Source organism: Sinohyriopsis cumingii, chromosome 19 (assembly GCF_028554795.1).
Source record: "Sinohyriopsis cumingii isolate HCF-2022 chromosome 19, ASM2855479v2, whole genome shotgun sequence".
NCBI lineage: Eukaryota > Metazoa > Mollusca > Bivalvia > Unionida > Unionidae > Sinohyriopsis > Sinohyriopsis cumingii.
Genome location: NC_142979.1, coordinates 10,018,502 through 10,038,860, shown reverse-complemented (window position 1 = coordinate 10,038,860; position 20,359 = coordinate 10,018,502). Strand labels below are relative to the sequence as shown.

The 20,359-nt window shown below is 35.3% G+C and overlaps 1 protein-coding gene across 1 annotated transcript in view; it reads left to right on the top strand.

Annotated features, from left to right (window-relative positions):
- The first annotated feature begins 255 nt into the window (after nt 1-255).
- Nucleotides 256-20,359, top strand: part of LOC149775121 (uncharacterized) — a 155,574-nt gene continuing 135,470 nt past the window's right edge. Inside the window, exons 1-3 of the mRNA XM_089944352.1 lie at nt 256-333; nt 6,083-6,554; nt 18,632-18,745. Coding sequence (XP_089800478.1) covers nt 256-333; nt 6,083-6,554; nt 18,632-18,745 — 664 coding nt within the window. The remainder of the gene's footprint in view (nt 334-6,082; nt 6,555-18,631; nt 18,746-20,359) is intronic.

The following is a 20,359-nucleotide window of genomic DNA, read 5'->3' as shown; positions in this document are numbered from 1 at the left end:
TGATGTTGACAAATCGTATCTAATGATCTTCACAGGGGAGACACAGGCGACCGATCAAACAAATGATATGATTATAGTTCTTTTTCAAATTTTAACGTACATCGCTTAGTTTCTGAAAAACGGAAATTTATTTGTGCTTGACGTATGCTTTAGTAACTTAATTTTCCAATAATGCTATATTATTTTCATCTTTCTTTCCTTTCTTTTTCTCTGGCTTTCACAACTGTGGAAGAGGCACATGTGATCCTAATATATATGTCTCTTTGTGAGCTGTCCATCCATACAAATGTTCTTCCTAATTTATGTGTCCTTTTCCATTACTGTTGCAAGAAAGTACATCTGCGTGCTAAATGACACTGGTCAATCATCCTGCACCGGCTACGATGCCTACGGACCAGCACAGATATTTCTTCACACTGGACACGAAACAAATAACTGGAACCGGAGCCCCTGTACAGATTCTTGATCGATATCTATGTTTTCTTGATATTAAGGCAACATATTTGTTGCTGGTAATACTAAATATATAAAATACGGATTGTTTGACTCTTATTTTCCACAAAAATGATTCAGGGGTGATTGTAAATTTAATTGACGTTTAACAAAAACCATTTTAAATTGGTTGTTTTAAAAAAGATTGTAATATCTTTTATTATTTATAAATATGTAGCCATTTGCCATCCTCACCACGAAAGTGCACATGATTTTACATAATGCGACCAGTTTTGGAAGAAAAGGAACTTGAATTAATTGTTTGTGTGCGTGCGTGTGTGTTTGTGTGATTTGGATTTTTAACGTAGCTCTAGTAATGTGTCAGTCATACAGGTACGTTACCTGCAGTGCGGCAGTTTATACTGATGTCTAACAGTGGGGCATCATGCCGCAGACATGTAGCATCATGTCCAACCCAGTTGCATTTTCCTGACACCAGACCGACAAGCCCTAGCACTAATCTCTTAATGCTGAGATCCAAGTGCTATTTTCGTAAGTCTTTGGTATGACTCAGCTGGGTTAGTATTTAAAAGTAGTATAGCTATGTTTTCATCACAGCGAATTGTCCAACTAACTCCAACGATTTAGGCGCTACAAAATAAATATTGCTCACCACTTCTTCATTTATATGCCTTTTTAATGTAAAACCAGTCTTTCAAATGGCCTATACTTGTCTAGCTTTTCTTATAGAATTAGCTGATATGTATCATTAAAAGTGTCTCACCAACTGACGAAAACAAAGTAGATAGTACTATTTGAATGTGAATCGAAGTTGAGGTGGAAGACTAAAACAAAACCATATTGCTTCCAATCTGCAAGCATATTCCTTTATCGGCAATTATGCGAATAAATCAACAAGTAACACCTTTACACATACAGAGGCCCAAGGAATCTTCTATATATATATATATATATATATATATATATATATATATATATATATATATATATATATATATATATATATATATATATATATATATATATAATACTCATCTTAGAACGGATCCATTCGTTTCTGTAAGTGCTGTATTTTCATTCCATGCCTTAATTAAAAGGTCTACAATCAGGTACAAAAAAGCGTCATTTGGGTACGGGAAATCCTTGCAAATGTATCCCGGAGCGATCAAATTTCTAACTGTGTCGTCAACTTCTTTCTCGCCTTATTCCTTATTCGTTCGCTTGCCATGGTGAAGCGGGAAGTTTTGAAGTTATTATGGTTTTATGGTTTTAAACTAAGTAGAAGAAAAGCAACAACAAAAATACGTTTTGAAATATTCAGCAAATAATTTATTTCTCTTGAATGCAAATATATAAAACATTTTTTTTAAGTACAGTAATGTGAATCGAATCACAAATAGTCCTTTGAGTTTTATCACAAGCCCAATGTTTTACGTATCAACTGAATTCCAGTGGTATGCCAATGAAATGCTAGTGTTAATGTTTTTATGCGCCTGTAGTCTCGAATATGATCATGTGACAGGGTCCTCTAGTGTGGCCATGTGCTACGTCTTTTGATGTATCACAATAGCATAATCTTAATATTTCTTGCCTAAAACCACTATAATTCCAAATTAATGTTCCAGTCAAAAATATTATAGACGAACACTTTGTATTTCCAGTGAATACTAAATTAAAAAAACAATTCTACGGAAACGAATATCTGAACACAATAATAATAAGACTGATTCTGCATCAATATGTTAAGGCAAGAATTAGCAATTTTTCCGAAGTACACAACATTATATAAAAAGCAAAGACAAAAACAGAACCAAACTGTTGGTCCAAAATTTCATTTCTAGGATATTCTAAGTTGCCAAGAAGACAAGGTCTATTACTAAAATTATAATCAAGAAAATTGGTAAACATCAAGTACACCATGGGGTAATTTCAACGCCTTAAACTCAGATTAACATAAACATGTTTACTTTCATTGATAATGATCCTAATATTGAAACCACACTCATAGAGAAATATTAAGCATGTCTTATTTGCTTAATAAATAAAAGTTACCTGTCAGGTATACAATTAACTTGATTTTGGAAAATGTAATGTCCAAAATACAATTACACATATCACGTTATCATAGAGAAAATAATATTAAATACACATGGAATATAAAAGATAAAGCAGTTAAATAAATGTGTTCATAAAAAAATATCTTTAAAAAAATAAAAAATAAAATTGTTTTCTGTACCACATTAAAGCCTACCGAAAAAGTACACTCAACTGTGCAGTCCTTAGAAATTCCTTTGAAATATATACACTCAACTGTTCAGTCCTTAGAAATTCCTTTGAAATATATACACTCAACTGTGCAGTCCTTAGAAATTCCTTTGAAATATATGCACTCAACTGTGCAGTCCTTAGAAATTCCTTTGAAATATATACACTCAACTGTGCAGTCCTTAGAAATTCCTTTGAAATATATACACTCAACTGTGCAGTCCTTAGAAATTCCTTTGAAATATATACACTCAACTGTGCAGTCCTTAGAAATTCCTTTGAAATATATACACTCAACTGTGCAGTCCTTAGAAATTCCTTTGAAATATATATATATATATATATATATATATTGTTAAGCTACATATTCACAGTGTCGGATGTAACCAGATCAACGAACAAGTCACAGGAAATTTATTGATACGGAAAACAAGTATGAACAAATGAATATCGTTCTTTGTATAAATAAATGTTGAAAGGTTCTTTATTCCACCATTTGTTTAACAGTGCGTATACATATTGTTGCAGATCCGTTGCCATGATAATATCCTTCACCTCTGTGGCATACCTGTAATACTGTACAAGTTTTACACATGTCACACTTCTATGACTACGAGGTGATGGGGCAGTCCTGGTTCTACAAACACATTTCCGTTTTCTGTATAGGCTAGATGCGTCTTGTTTTTAGTACATACTATTTACGTGGATGCAGGTGCTTCCAAAAATCTTACGTACTGTTTATATGGTTGCATGTGCAGCACATAGCCGGTGCATGATATACTGTTTTTGATCAGACAAGGAGGTCGATGTGACCTTTAATTTATGAATTTCCCGTGACATCACTAACTATAAAATTGTAATATAAAATAGCACATTTTATGCTCTATCGCACTAAAAAACGTAATTATTCAACCAGATAATTCCTCTCTTGTGAAAGCAATTCGACGCTGCTTCTCCTTAGGTGATCACGGGATTGATGATAGAACTACAACGATATATATATATATATATATATATATATATATATATATATATATATATATATATATATATATATATATATATATATATATATATATATATATATATATATATATAAGATAGATAGACAGATCGATCGATCGATTATTATACTGAAATACAATTGAACTATAATGTATCATTTATGGGTCTACTCTGGATTAATCTTGTTCATTCTGGTCTAGTGGTCAAGTGTCTCGATGATGTATATGCTTCTAGTGGTCTAGTGGTTAAGTGTCTCGATGATGTATATGCTTCTAGTGGTCTAGTGGTCAAGTGTCTCTATGGTGTATATACTTCTAGTGGTCTAGTGGTCAAGTGTCTCGATGATGTATATGCTTCTAGTGGTCTAGTGGTCAAGTGTCTCGATGGTGTATATACTTCTAGTGGTCTAGTGGTCAAGTGTCTCGATGATGTATATACTTCTAGTGGTCTAGTGGTCAAGTGTCTCGATGGTGTATATACTTCTAGTGGTCTAGTGGTCAAGTGTCTCGATGATGTATATGCTTCTAGTGGTCTAGTGGTCAAGTGTCTCGATGGTGTGTATACTTCTAGTGGTCTAGTAGTCAAGTGTCTGGATGATGTATATGCTTCTAGTGGTCTAGTGGTCAAGTGTCTCGATGGTTTATCTACTTCTGGAAACTGTCCGATCAGTCTAGGTGTAATAAGAGCTTGCAAGATTGACACTTCATTTGAAAGATTATAGACTAATAAAATTAGACAGATGCAACGTGTTCCGTTACTTTGAAAATTACTTGGAAAATAATCCCCCTGTGTGTGCATAATGTCCAGACTCACGCACTCAAGTTTGTAAAATGTAAATCAATTAAACGCACGAAATACTTTGTTACCATGTTACACTGAATACTTCTCTTAGCCTGTTACTCAACAACTGGGGACCGCTCAGGTGGCCTAGTGGTTAAAGCGTCCGCCTCGGATGCAGGAGGTTGTGGGTTCGATCCCCGGTCGAGTCATGCCAAAGACATACAACATGGTACTAACAGCTGCCTCCCTTGTTGCTCAGCATTAAGAGGTTAGTGTTAGGCCTGGTGGGCCTGGTGTCAGGATAATGTGACTGGGTGGGACATCATGCTACATGTCTGCGGCATGATGCCACAGTGCTAGGCATCACTATAAACTGTCACACTGCAGGTTTCATAGCGAAAATGAAAAAATGTTAAAGCTACGTTTAAACTCCAAATCACACACAGACACACACACACACACACACACACACACACACACACACACACGGGACTTATTTTCCTAGCTAATGTGGTAAACTGATTGACATAGAACGTTTTAATTTGACCTTTTTACATGTTTATTCACACGAAATTTGACGTAACTGAGATTCCCTCTGAATTAATGTAACGCTGACAACAATAGACCTTTCCAACATGGATATCAAACTTTGCTTAACAGCTCGTACCTAATTAACTGTGGCCACTAGGATGGGTGTCATCTTAGACCTGCTGTGATCACTTGCATTATGTTATGTAATATTGTACACACATGTAGAAAATGTTCTTCGACTACCTAAAGGATATATATATATATATATATATATATATATATATATATATATATATATATATATATATATATATATATATATATATATAATAATATATATATATATATATATATATATATATATATATATATATATATATATATATATATATATATATATATATATATATATATATATATATATATATATATATATATATATGTAGCTATAGCGACTTCAAGTTAACCTGTCATTGAAAGTACCGTTTGGATATTCCCTAAACTTTCAACCGTTCTTACTCTTTGTTCACGTACAATAAGTATGTACAGTTTCTTTAAATACCTGAACACGTGGTTTATGTAGATGGTCGCGGACAGGATTTCGAAAGGTCCACATCAGTGTAAGCTAAACAGATTAATGCTACAGACCTGTATTGATCTGTGCCATCTCGAAGCTAGCTGCATTAATTGCCATAATGTTCTTTAAAAAAATGAAACACATTATACGTGACATATGTCGTTATCTGTAGCAAAGTAGGCAAAAAGTAAGCTTTAAAAAATAATAACCTGCAATCAGTAACATGTGGATTTTTTGCCAGATAATCTCAGGTTATCGCTTCCGAGTCATGAACAAATCGCATTAAAAGGTTTTTTAATTAATTGTAGGGCTCAAAGTTCAATTCTTTTTTGAATCAATATCATCTGTATAATCCTGGGAAAATATTTGCAGGGGTATGGGCAAGTATAAAAACATTACCATTCCTTCACCACTCAGTATCAAGGCATCACATGTGGAGGTTGAATACCCAACGTTGTATATTAACAACAGTTGACAGGAGCACATAAAACGAGTAATTACTGGCGTTGCCTTTATAAACGACACAAACGACACAAACAGAAAAGGTTCACATTTTTTATCAGATTCATATTCCAGAATAAAGGTAAAATCGGACTCTTAGACACTATGCAAGAGTGCAAGAAATTATTTCTCATTGCATCCTTAGTGATTGTTTTTGGTGTTGTGTTAACCTCAGCACAATGTCCCGTTGGAACGTATGACAACTGGTCGCAGTGGGGTGCTTGCAATGCTTCATGTGGTGGAGGAACCCAAAAGAGATGGCAGAGTCTGTGCTGTCCCCCTGATGCCAGTGGTAATTGGGCAGACTGCCGCGCCACCTATAACCTAACAGACATATTCTTATATGACGTAAAACCATGCAACCAAATTTGTATTCATGGAACATTCATTACCGACCGCTGTAGCTGCGACCATGGTTATACTGATTCCTGCTGCAGTACAGGTACAAATATTTTGTTAAAAAATATAAAATTATTTATGTGTTAATTCGTTTGTTTGCTTAAAAAGCAGAAAATAAACATTTAAGTATTCGTAGGAAATACAATCTTACTTTATATTTTTGATATAGACTCTATGGAAGAAGATATGATTCCGTAATAATTAAAGGTCAGTAGTCGTTTCTATACCTGTCAAACACCATGAAGACGTTACTAGTTTGTAGGTGAAAAATATATTATGATGACTTGATTAATAGCTTATTTTCACCGATTTCATAGTAATTGTACGTACATTGCTAAGTTACTGAAATTTGCTTACATGAAAAATCAAGTTTGATTGACTGCTGACTATGAGTCAACTCAGCAAGTTCTGTTCCACTTCAGGGAACATAATGAGACATCGCAACTGAGTACAACGTTTTCAAAGATTTTATAAACCTATATGTATACATTAAAATTCGTTTTTTCGGGGACAATTTCCTTAAACAGAATTCGTACATTATACAGTTTTAGCAGAGTAGCATAATCTCAAATTACGGACTGTAATACAACCTTTTATTAAGGCTATATTTACCGGCATTCTAATGCATGCATGGGTAACGTTATTCCAGTACATGCATGGGTAACGTCATTCCAGTACGTAACGTCATTCCAGTACATGCATGGGCAACGTCATTCCAGTACATGCATGGGCAACGTCATTCCAGTACATGCATGGGCAACGTCATTCCAGTACATGCATGGGTAACGTCATTCCAGTACGTAACGTCATTCCAGTACGTAACGTCATTCCAGTACATGCATGTGTAACGTCATTCCAGTACATGCATGTGTAACGTCATTCCAGTACGTAACGTCATTCCAGTACGTAACGTCATTCCAGTACATGCATGGGTAACGTCATTCCAGTACATGCATGGGTAACGTCATTCCAGTACGTAACGTCATTCCAGTACGTAACGTCATTCCAGTACATGATCATCGACTATTATAACAGCTTATTAGTTAAATTCATATTTCATATGAAAACAGAGTGTATGTTCCATGTGATTTAGAATAAACTACCAAAATTAATCATAGGTTTTTACAACTTATAGACACAATGGACATAAAATACTGCTCCACAGGTTAAATAGCAACCAAACGGAAATAACACACATCAATCATCATCATCATCATCATCTTTATTTCCTTCCATGGAAGATTACATGATATAAGAATAAATCATCTGAATACAATCAATAAATATAAAAAAAAAAAAAAAAAAAAAAAAAAAATATTCTATATTGGAATACAAATTCTTACACAATATCAATCAACAAAGTGTTCGTCAACTCATAAGTTGCAAGTTTCAGTACCTTATTTACAGAAGATAGCTGCACACTGCATGACAAAGTATGCTGCATACAGGACGAATAGCTTGGAGTTTTCTTTGTCGATTACTCCTGATGGTAACCTTTTACCTAAAAGATATTGTAGTTGCAGCTCATCTTCTGCATTAAATAACGTAATGTGCAGGCTCAGGGGAAATTTATCAGTAAGGAAATCCCAGAAAGAATTTCGAAAGTTCGACATATAAGGACAACTAACACAACAATGAAGTATCAAGTCTGTATAAACATTCCCACATCTAATACACATATCAAGCTGTGTTTGTGGAACAGCAGCCCATAGTTTAGCTACATATGTAAATACCTTAGTGTGTTGTCTAGTTTTAGCCCACTGCCACACTGAGGCAGGTCGTAAGTATTCGTGTATCGAAGAGAATCTATCAAAATCTGCTTGATTAGACATACGAACTCTCCAGAGGCTATTTTCAAGACCAACAATTTTTGACCTTACAATTTCTTTCCAATTATGTTTATCTGGAATTTCAGAATAATGTAAATAATCAGTTAGATACCCGAGCAAGTCAAACTTCTTTGAGGTATAATATACATTTGAAATTAACCCGCAGCTTGACATGCATCCGCTCAGAATGAAGTGAAATAACGCAACGTTAAACACACGTTTAGTATGTACATTGTTAGGCATCAAACACAATCTGTGTAAAAACATCAATTTTCTTCTATCAATTTCGGACTGCGCTGATGTCCATCCTAGCATTCCCAGGGCAATGTCTGATCTTGTATGTATTGGAAAACCTTGTAAATGTTTGGCAAAATACCTCAGAGTTTTATCCAATAAAGCGAGGTCACTTTTTGAAATGTTACACCATAATTCACTTCCATAAAACATTGAAGGGAAAATTACCTTTTTAATTACATTTGCAGCAACCAAAGGATTTAAACCATTCGGTTTAATGCCAATACCAAACAGACCGTGAAAAGATTTTTTCCCTTTCTTGCATGCATCGAGTATTGCGTCATGCGACGTCAGCTTTGAGTTAATCCGGTGACCCAGGTGTGTTGCCGAATCGGTGACCGGCAAACATGACGGGCCAAGATACCATTTCATATTGATAAAATTCTTGTATTGGGGTCCGAAAATGATAATGTATGACTTTGTAACACTAAGCTCGAATCGCCACTTATTACTGTAGTCGTATGCTATATCTAACAGCTTTTGTAGATTGCTAGGATATATAGCCAAAAGTGAAATATCATCAGCTAGGGTTGGATTTCCCACAGCTAAGGATCCAATCTTTGCTCCAAATCCACTATTTTCTAACTGTAGCAGCAAGTCATTTATAAATATTGTGTACATCAAGGTTGACAAAACACCCCCTTGTCTCACTCCTTGGCCAATTGAGAACCAATCTGAAAATTGCCCATTTACAAGAACTTTACTCTGTAAATTTGTATACATGTTAAAAAATATCAAAAGGGATTTACCCGTAATTCCCAACGTGAATAATTTAAAAAGCAGTCCTTCGTGCCACACGGTATCAAATGCCTTTTTTGTATCAAGAAAAGCAGCAAAAACCCGTGAACCCATGTTTACATTATATTGTACTGATTGCAACAGCACAAAACTCGCTGTTGTGCAGCCTAAACCTTTTTGGTAACCATGTTGTTGTGAACTGGGTATACTAGAATTAGTATCTTTGAGCCAAGTTACCAAACGTTCATGAATAATTTTCTCAAAGGTTTTGTAGATAACAGGCAGTAAAGTAACAGGCCTGTAACTTTCGAGGGAGTTCTTTGATTTTCTGTTACCTTTGTACAGTGGTATTACTAACCCTTTTTTGCAATCTACAGGTATGTAAGATTGATCAATCATCCGAGTAAATAAAATTGTCATACACTCGATGAGGTAGTCGCTGCCATAGATCAAATGTTCATTGCAAATTTGATCATGGCCCGATGCTTTTGATTTCTTTAGACCTTTAATGATTTCTCTTACTTCATTTAAACTGATACTGGTCTGTAAGGCCTCGATATGGCTTACTTCGTCCTGTAGACCCCGATTTAATTCTCTCTCTATAAATTCATAAAAGTTTCCGTCAAAACTATGGTTTAAATTCGGCGTGTGAATGTCCTCATAGTATCTAGCAAAGCCATTTGCGATGGAATCATCATCACGGACACAAACTCCATCAGTTGATAGTTCCTGACAAAAATTTGTATTGTTCCCTCTCTTAATGTTGATCATTTTCCAAAAGTGTCTTACATCGCATTCATGTGCTTTTTCAATTTCTTCATACACCTCCCCCATATATTTTTCCACAGCCAGTTTTTGAACGTTTCTAAAGTCTCTCTTCTTATCTTTATATTCTCTGTAAGAATTAAATTGACTACCCCTCGGTCTTCCCTCATTTATCCAAGTATACCTAGCATGTCTTTGAAGTTTATGTGCTTCTTTGAGTTCATTTGACCAATATGGTTTGGCATGATAATTGAATTTAGACTTTGGAAGCGCGATGTCGCTTGACTGCTGTATTGCATTAACAATGTGCTGGTAAAAGCTATCAACATTGTCCGAAATAGTATCTATATCTAAAGTTTTCAGGCGAAGGTCCAGCTCAGATTGATAGTTTTTCAAGATATCAGCGTTTAATTTATTCCAGGCTATGTTGTTTCTCTTCATAGACTGTCTGAAGTCTCTCCCACAGGTCACTGTACGAAGGGAAGTAAGGATAGGGAGGTGGTCAGATATCGCGTGCTCTTCGTGATCTGAAACAATGTGCACACTTCGTAATCTACCTATGCATTGATCCGACAGTACAAAATGATCAATCATCGTTCTTGCTGGAGTGAACGTATAGCGGGAACCAGTGCATATTATTAAATGTCCAGCACTCACTAGATTATTATATCGCAAGAACTCATGAAATACTCTATCTTTGTAATCTCTGAAAGTGGCTGGTTCAGCTACTGCATTGAAATCACCAGTAAAATACACGTCCCCCAGCTGTGAGTACTGATCATAGAGATTTTGAATCAACTCAATTTGCGCTTTGTAACAATCTATGCCATATAATAGGGTCGGCATATATACACAAAAAATATATACATTTTGCATATCAGGAAATTTGAATTCTATGCCAACAACTCTGTCACTATTAACTTCATCTATAAAGTTAGCATATCTCATGAGAGAAGTTTTGCAGAAGATTGCAACTCCTCCTTTACCACATTTTATTAACATACAATTAGAGGAAATATCCTCTGCCTTAGCAGTGCATTTATAATCAGAACGAATAGTATCGCAAAATGGAAGTATGTGCTGTAATAGTTTATGTTCAGTTACGCAAGCTACGTCAACATTATATTTATCCAGCATTACACTAAAGCTAAGAGCAGAGGACATAATTCCTCTAACATTCCAGGTCAGTATATTAAGATTCATATTAACTTGCAATATAGGCATATTAATACTTATGCATCGTGAAAGCAAGACTAAAATGACAAAGATGACAAAACACATTAACTTACGACAGAACATAATGGCAAATTTATGAACAATTAACTGTCACCCTAGTCACAGAATATCGCATCCTGCACCTTCATTTGCCTCCTGATCGCGATTGCTAAACCTGTCTCGCCAAGATTGATTCCCATACCACCAATGACTTTAAATTTATATATAACCCAGGCGGGCATTCTTCATTCTTTAGGGTCCACTACTGGGATTATAGGCTGTCCCATTTTTAGGATATGTGTAGAGATATCAATCGAAAGAATCACTTTTGATCTTGATTTCTGGTAGTTTAAGTCAATCGAAATTGAACAGCTTTACAACTATGCTTTTATCTTTAAACCTAAAATATAATAAATTTAAAATCCTTCATTGGACGCTGGATGGATTTTGAAACCGTAAATAAATAATATCTCTGCTATAAACAATTTTCAGTCATGACATAAGAATTTAACATGGACACGACTGCATTAAATGATTGCAATAGGATCACTCATGCAAATTATTCCATTAGTATGAAGCATGTGAATGATTCCAAGGGTAGGAAGTATGTAAACTACTGCAATCGAATTATGCATGCACATTACTGCAACATGATGAAGACTATAAATGACTGCAATAGGATCACACATGAAGCACGTAAATTACTGCAATCGAATCATACATGTAAATTACTGCAATATGATACAAATATAAATGACTGCAATATGATACAAATATAAATTACTGCAATATGATACAAATATAAATGACTGCAATATGATACAAATATAAATGACTGCAATATGATACAAATATAAATGACTGCAATATGATACAAATATAAATGACTGCAATATGATACAAATATAAATGACTGCAATATGATCACAGATGTAATTGACTGCAATTAGAAAAATCATGTAATTGCTTGCAATATGATCACACGTGTAATTGACTGCAATATGATCACACGTGTAATTGCTTGCAATATGATCACACGTGTAATTGACTGCAATATGATAACACGTGTAACTGACTGCAGTAAGATAAAACATGTAATTGATAGCAAAAGGATAACGCAAGTAATTGACTACAATAGAATAACACGTGTAATTCGCTGCAATAAGATAAAGTATGTATTTGACAGCAATATGATCACACATGTAATTGATAGCAATAAGATAAAGAATGTAATTGACTGCAGTAGGATCACACAAGTAATTGACTGCTATAGGATCACACAAGTAATTGACTGCGACCAGATAAAGCATGTAATTGACCGCAAACGGATCACACACGTAAATGATTGCTATAGGATCACACGAGTAATTGACTGCGATAAGATAAAGCATGTAATTGACCACAAAAGGATTACAAAAGTAATTGAATGCTATAGAATCACACAAATAATTGACTGCGATCAGATAAAGCATGTAATTGGCCGCAAAAGGATCACACAATTAATTGACTGCTATAGGACCACACAAGTAATTGGCTGCGATCAGATAAAGCATATAATTTACCGCAAGAGGATCACACAAGTAATTGACTGCTATAGGATAACACAAGTAATTAACTGCGATCAGATAAAGCATGTAATTGACCGCAAACGGATCACACAAGTACGTGACTGCTATAGGATCACACAAGTAATTGACTGCGATCAGATAAAGCATGTAATTGACCGCAAAAGGCTCACACATGTAATTGAATGCTATAGGATCACACGAGTAATTGACTGCAATAAGATAAAACATGTAACTGACCGCAAAAGGATCACACAAGTAACTGACTGCTATAGGATCACACAAGTAATTGACTGCGATAAGATAAAGCATGTAATTGACCGCAAAAGGATCACACATGTAACTGACTGCTATAGGATCACACGAGTAATTGACTGCAATAAGATAAAGCATGTAATTGACATGGATAGGATTACACATGTTATTGCGTAATTGACTGCAATAAGGTATAGCATGTAATTGACTGCAATAGGGGCACAAATGTAATTGACTGCAAAAAGATAAATCATGCAATTGAGAGCAAATAGGATCACACATGAAGTTAACTGCAATAAAATAAAGCAAGTAATTGAATGCTACAGGATCACACGTGTATTTGACAGCAATATCATCACACATGTAAATGACTGCAATACGATCATGCATGTAATTGACTGAAACAGGATGACAAATGTAATTGACTGCAATAGCATAAATCATGTAATTTACAGCAAAAGGATCACACATGTAATTGACTGCCATAAGATAAAGCATGTAATTGATAGAAACAAGTTGATACATGTAACTGACTGCAATAAAATAAAGCATGTATTTGACAGGAACAGGATCACACATGTAATAGGCTGCAATAAAATGAAGCATGTAACTGACTAAAAGTAATCTCATCTGTAATTAACTCCTATAGGATAAAACATGCAATGGACTGCAAAAGGATCACACATGCAATTGACTACAATAAGATAAAGCTTGCAATTGACCGAAACAAGAGCACACATGTTATTGACTGCTATAGGATAAAACAAGTAATTGTCAGCAACATGATCACACATGCAATTGACTGCAGTAACATAAAGCATGTAATTGGCTGCAACAGGATTGCACGTGTATTTGACTGCAATAGGATCACAAATGTAATTGATCGCAGTAAAATAAAGCATGTAATTGACTGCAACAGGATCACACTTGTGATTTAATGCTATAGGATAAACATGTAGTTGACTGCAATAAGATAAAACATGGAATTTACTGCAAAAGGATCACACACGTATTTAACTGCAACACGATAACAACCGGTATTTGACATCAATAGGATCACACATGTAATTGACTGCAATATGATCACACATGTATTTGACTGCAATAAGATAAAGCATGTACTTGACTGCAAAAGGATCACACATGTAATTGACTGCAATAGGATAAAGAATGTATTTGACTGCAATTGAATCACACATGTAATTGACTGCAGCAAGAAAAAGCATGTAATTCACTGCTATAGGAACACATGTGTAAATGACTTCAATAGGATCACACATGTACTTTAGTGAACGCTTAATTGTGTAGTAATTTGATAATGGACAAGAAAAAATCATTGTTGTCGATCTAGCAAAAATCCGGGATCGAGAACAAGTCGGGGGAGGGGTGGGTGGGTAAGGAATCGATTCACATCTGTACGCACAATCCGATGCCGAACAGAGAAAGGGGTCGTTACGACCTGTCGCATATATGGGACAATCTGTTAACATCGCTCACCATTACATCGAGCTTGTACTTGCTACATGCATCCACCGATTAACGATCTGCATTTAACTCATGGCTTTTGGGAGAAAAAATGCAAGACAGCGTAGATGATGTCGTTAAGCGTCTGTTGCTGTTGTTGTTGTTGTGGGGTTTAACGCCATTTTTCAACATACGATAGACTATGCATGGCGGCCAGTATTAATGGTGGAGGAAGAACCCGGAAAAACCCCGGGTAGAACCATCAAGTCTAGTGCAGATGTTAGTGGCCAAATCAGATTGTCCAACATATTCCTCATAGTCAAACATCTCTCTTATAGCTATTGTCATATTTTAGAATTCATCTGGTCATCTGGACTAAACACAAAATGAATTCTTAGTTTCCTGAAATGATTATCTTCCTGATTTTTGATGTAATGAAATGGAAAACTGCACACTTATGATTTTTGATCATATGCATGATACCTTACCGTAACTCAGTGAATGCCTGAGAACTCATGTTCCGTTTGAGTAATAATATTTTCTGACAGTTTTATGGTCTGCAATTTTGTCAATGTAGACATATCAGCACCTTTATATCGTGTTTATTTATCCTGGCTTTTTGATCATATGATTTATCAGTGTTTTGTTTTTCTTCACCTAATGATCCTTTATTTCTAGAAATCTGCTATCACAGTCTGTCATTTCCCGAGACTCTGAGTTGACGAATAACCTCAGGTGCTCGCCTTTACAGATCACTCACACATCTCGCTGTCTGCGTGAGGTCCAGTTTTGGATCGACCGAGGTGGGTGGGTGCACAAGCTTTTCATTCCTTGGGTCGATTGTGTTCCTGTGGTCGTCACAGGTTCTTCATTCACCAAATATACTGACTACCATGTATAGCACGTCTCATGTGCTGGAAAAAGGCATTAAAACCCTAGAAATCTAAACCAAAATGTCCTTTCCATCTACCGTGTCTTTTTCCTGACATATTTTTTTTTTATATTAACTGCGTTAAAACTAGTCTGCTATAAAATTCACAGTTAAAAGTCTTCACCTCTTCATGCACTATTTTCATGTGCCTTGCCATTGTTATAGCCACCTAATAATTTGCCATGGGCACCACGCTTCATGTACTATTTTCATGTGCCTTGCCATTGTTATAGCCACTAACAATTTGCCATAGGCACCACGCTTCATGTACTATTTTCATGTGTCTTGCCATTGTTATAGCCACCTAACAATTTGCCATAGGCACCACGCTTCATGTACTATTTTCATGTGCCTTGCCATTGTTATAGCCACCTAACAATTTGCCATGGGCACCACGCTTCATGTACTATTTTCATGTGCCTTGCCATTGTTATAGCCACTTAACAATTTGCCATAGGCACCACGCTTCATGTACTATTTTCATGTCCCTTGCCATTGTTATAGCCACCTAACAATTTGCCATAGGCACCACGCTTCATGTACTATTTTCATGTGCCTTGCCATTGTTATAGCCACTTAACAATTTGCCATAGGCACCACGCTTCATGTACTATTTTCATTGTCATAATCACCTAACAATTTGCAATAGGCACCACGCTTCATGTACTATTTTTATGTGCCTTGCCATTGTTATAGCCACTTAACAATTTGCCATAGGCACCACGCTTCATGTACTATTTTCATGTGCCTTGCCATTGTTTATAGTGACTAAACAATATGCCATACACTTCACACTTCATGTACTTCTTTAAAGAATAACTCGCACTAAACGTTTCTTGCAAGATAACATCTGTATGTTAGTCTCCCGAATGTGACCTCTTATGAATTTTCAGGTGCCTGGTTTATTCACAAACTTCACATCTGGTTTTGCTCTCTGTCCATTGTGCGTTTCTTTGTGATTCTTTAAGTGTTGCCGTTGTGAAATGCTTTTATCACAAAATTTACAATTATGTGTCTTTTCCACAGTGCGAATTAACATAGGCTGTAACACATCCTATATTAAAACATTACTATCTTTAAATGACGCATCACATAGTCCACACTTGTGTGGTTTTTCTTCACAGTCTTTCATGTGCTCCTTATTGATTGAATATGCTAAAAAGAAGAAAAAAACTTGGTCAGAAACTTCCCATGTGCATGTTATTTCCAAGGTATGTATTTTCAAGTACTTTCTTAAAAGGGCAATCTCAGCAAACAACGTGTCACAATTTTTACATTTAAATGCTTGTTAATTGTGAGCATTTTCATTCTGTGTTGGCTTATATGTCTCTTCTTAATTGTGTGCATTTTCATTCTGTGTTGGCTTATATGTCTCTTCTTAATTGTGTGCATTTTCATTCTGTGTTGGCTTATATGTCTCCTAAACATTCAGCTACAGGGCCCGATCAGGTCAATTGTTGGGGGAGAGTCCAAAAATGTTCAAAAGGGTTTGGTTTTCCTCGAAAAGTACCAACGCAACATTTTTGTGCATATTTACTAAATGTGTGCAAAATAACCAATACACGTTCTCAAGAATAAAACGATGGTCAAAGTTCAGGTGACAAGTGAATATACGTTTGTGTTTGCGTGTGTGTGTGTGTGTGTGTGTGTGTATTTACGTTGTTGTTGTTGGTTGGTTTTTGCTTTGTTTGCTTTGATTTTTTTAGTCGGGTTTCAACTAACTTACTTCATTCATCAGCAGTTTAATCTGCCAACGCCAACAGTGGAAAATAGCTGATTACATGGACATTAGTTCGTAATTTTAACAAATCAGATAATTAACGAAGATATGATAGGCAGTTTAAAACTGGGAGATAATGAATTTGTTGAATTTTGGTTGCCTTTATCCAGTGACATATTTTACAAGTCGTGAGCGTTCTAACATTATACGACATAATTTCAAGGCGCAATCACCATCAATGGAATATGTACAGTAGGCCCGTTTGTAAAAATAAACAGTCACATCGAGTATTAATTTGTTATGCTCTCTCTCTCTCTCTCTCTCTCTCTCTGTACATATTTTTTTGTACGCTTTAAAAAAATATCAACATTTCAATCGCCTCTCTGTAAACATTGGCAATAATTCTTCATGGTATAGTGAATATATCAACACGCCTGTTCTATAAAAATCTCATTAAAATGAGGGGAAGTGTTTGTGACCTTTTTACTAATTTCGTTGTCCTACATAAAGAATTGATAATAAAGGTATACACTAACTGAAACAAAGTTATTTGAATTTATTATGTATCTCAAAGTAAAGACACGTCCGTAGATTTATCAATAGACAGTAACAATATGAATGTGTTCATAGCATCTCCCAAACGCCTTAGATGCGGGAGGTCGCAAGTTCGAACCCTGGCCGAGTCCTACCAAAGACTTAAAACAATTGTAATAGCAGTGCCTCGCTAGGCGCGCAGCATTATGAACTTGTATATTTCATTCAAAAACAAATCTAATCAACCAAGAGCGACATGAGTGTACATGGTTTGTTTACAAGTAGCTCATAATACACGATACAATATTGAGACACTTGTAATGCAGCAGAAAGGGGTGCACGATTCTGACAATGTAAAGTTAACGGTGTACAAAACCGTCATGTGCTAATTAACGTGGCATAATAACATCCAAAATGTCACATGTACCGATTATCCAGGATATAGTTCTACTTGCCTGATAACCACATAGTCAAATGTTACAATTTTCAAGATTTCTGTCTTAAACCTACGCTAAAATGTGGTATTAAATCGCTAAATATGTTACGAAGTTATCAGGACATTTTAAGATTAATAGTGTTTGAAACATTGGTCTTTATTAAACACACAAATCCAAACGAATATTAAATTTTCACGTAATTATTCGGATAAAATGCATGAGCGTATACATTTTATGTTCGAATCACAGAGATGTTTTTCTGTCTTCTGGATAATACATGCAATTAAATAATAATTTGTGCAGCTGTTTTACTCATAATAAAATCTAAAACATTTGTGCTCAAACTGAAAAACGTTCGTTCATGTCTATGCAGATCTCAACGAATGTGCAAGTATTCCATGTCGTAATGGTGGATCCTGTGTTGATGAGGTTGGCGGCTACCACTGTTCGTGCGTTCCGGGTTTCTTCGGGCCGAATTGTGACACTGGTATATTATATTTTAACACGTAATATTGTATAAAACAAACAATGCAGTGGTAGTTAATTATCGAATGAAGTGGTGTTCATTGAAATCATATTTAAATATAAGTTATTGAGGACTTTAAACGTAGGTATATTCCTGAAGACTTGTAATGGAGGACTTTAATATTAGGTATAATCCAGAAGACCTTTAATGGAAGACTTTAATGTTAGACATATTCCTGAAGACTTGTAATGGAGGACGTTACTATTAAGTATATTTATGAAGAATTTTAATGACAAAATATTAAAGCATCTATATTAAAGTTCATTTCTTATTGAAGCTCTTTTCGCCTATGTTATTTTTTTGATGTTTGTTAGATGCTGTGTATTCATTTCTTTTAAACGTAAATGGAATCAGCATCTTTCACATTCTTCCTACATTACAAAGTGATATACTTTTAAAACAGTAATACAAATGTTAAAGATGGACACCGATGGAAATTTCATATCATTGGTGCAAATTTAGCCTATAATCAAGTGTTTCAATTATTTATGCTCGGAAAGCTCTAAAGAAAGAAGAAATACAGTACATACCTGGGGGAAAATATTACGATTCACATCCGGATGATGTTGACAATATATACACAATATCAGATACATTTAGCAATACAATTTAGGTAGGTAGGATATGGTTTCATATCCGACTAAATAACTATAAAGTAATTTTACTTATGACTGTTTGAATTTTCTCTTTCTCGGAGCATAAATATCTTAGACTTAGAAATGCCTCCATCGGCGACTACTGGTTATCGCGTGACCTTTAACGATCACCTGATACGAGGAGACTGGTGTAGATGGTTGGCAATTCAAGCCCCTCTTACCTGTTTGGTGTTGGCCTGTACTGACTTTTTTAATAGTACCTTTCTCTTTCCTTTTCCATCTATTGTCCTTATGTGATGACCTTGGGAAGCATGGAATAATGCGATAATGTTCAAGTATCCCACAAAACTCTCTACTGATGTGATCCATACTCCTTGTTTCTAACAATCTCTCTGTTTCACCAATATGGTTATTTCCACAATAACTATATTTGATATAAACCGTACCATTTATTTTCACTATTTTTTTTTTCCTTCACATGTTTAAGTTGTTCTCTTAACGAATTGTATGGTTTGTGATATACATTAATCCCATGTTGTCTGAATAATCAAGCTAGGACTTCTGATGTACCGTGGATGTATGGCACACCGATACTGGTTTTTATTTGGGCCACTAATGGTTTTATTTTTGGGTTGTTTTCTACTTCTAAAAATCCATTTCCTCGTTGTGTAGATTGCACATGCTCTACTTCGTCAATTCGATCTTTCTCATCAGTAATAAATGATTTAGCTCGATGCAATCAAGATCTCACAACTGACTTCTACTGTTCCAGATGGTGACTGGAAAAGAGTCAAGGTCCGCGTGGGTTGACTTTTAGACACAGCAACTTTGGCTGATCCATCATCCTTTGCCTGTTGTTTCCCATTTTATTCTTGTTCTGAATTCTAAAATATTTATGCTCTGACAAAGTAAAAACTCTGAAAGTCATACCTTATCCAAAGAAAGGAAACAACCTTCTCATTTGTAGGTTTATTTAGTT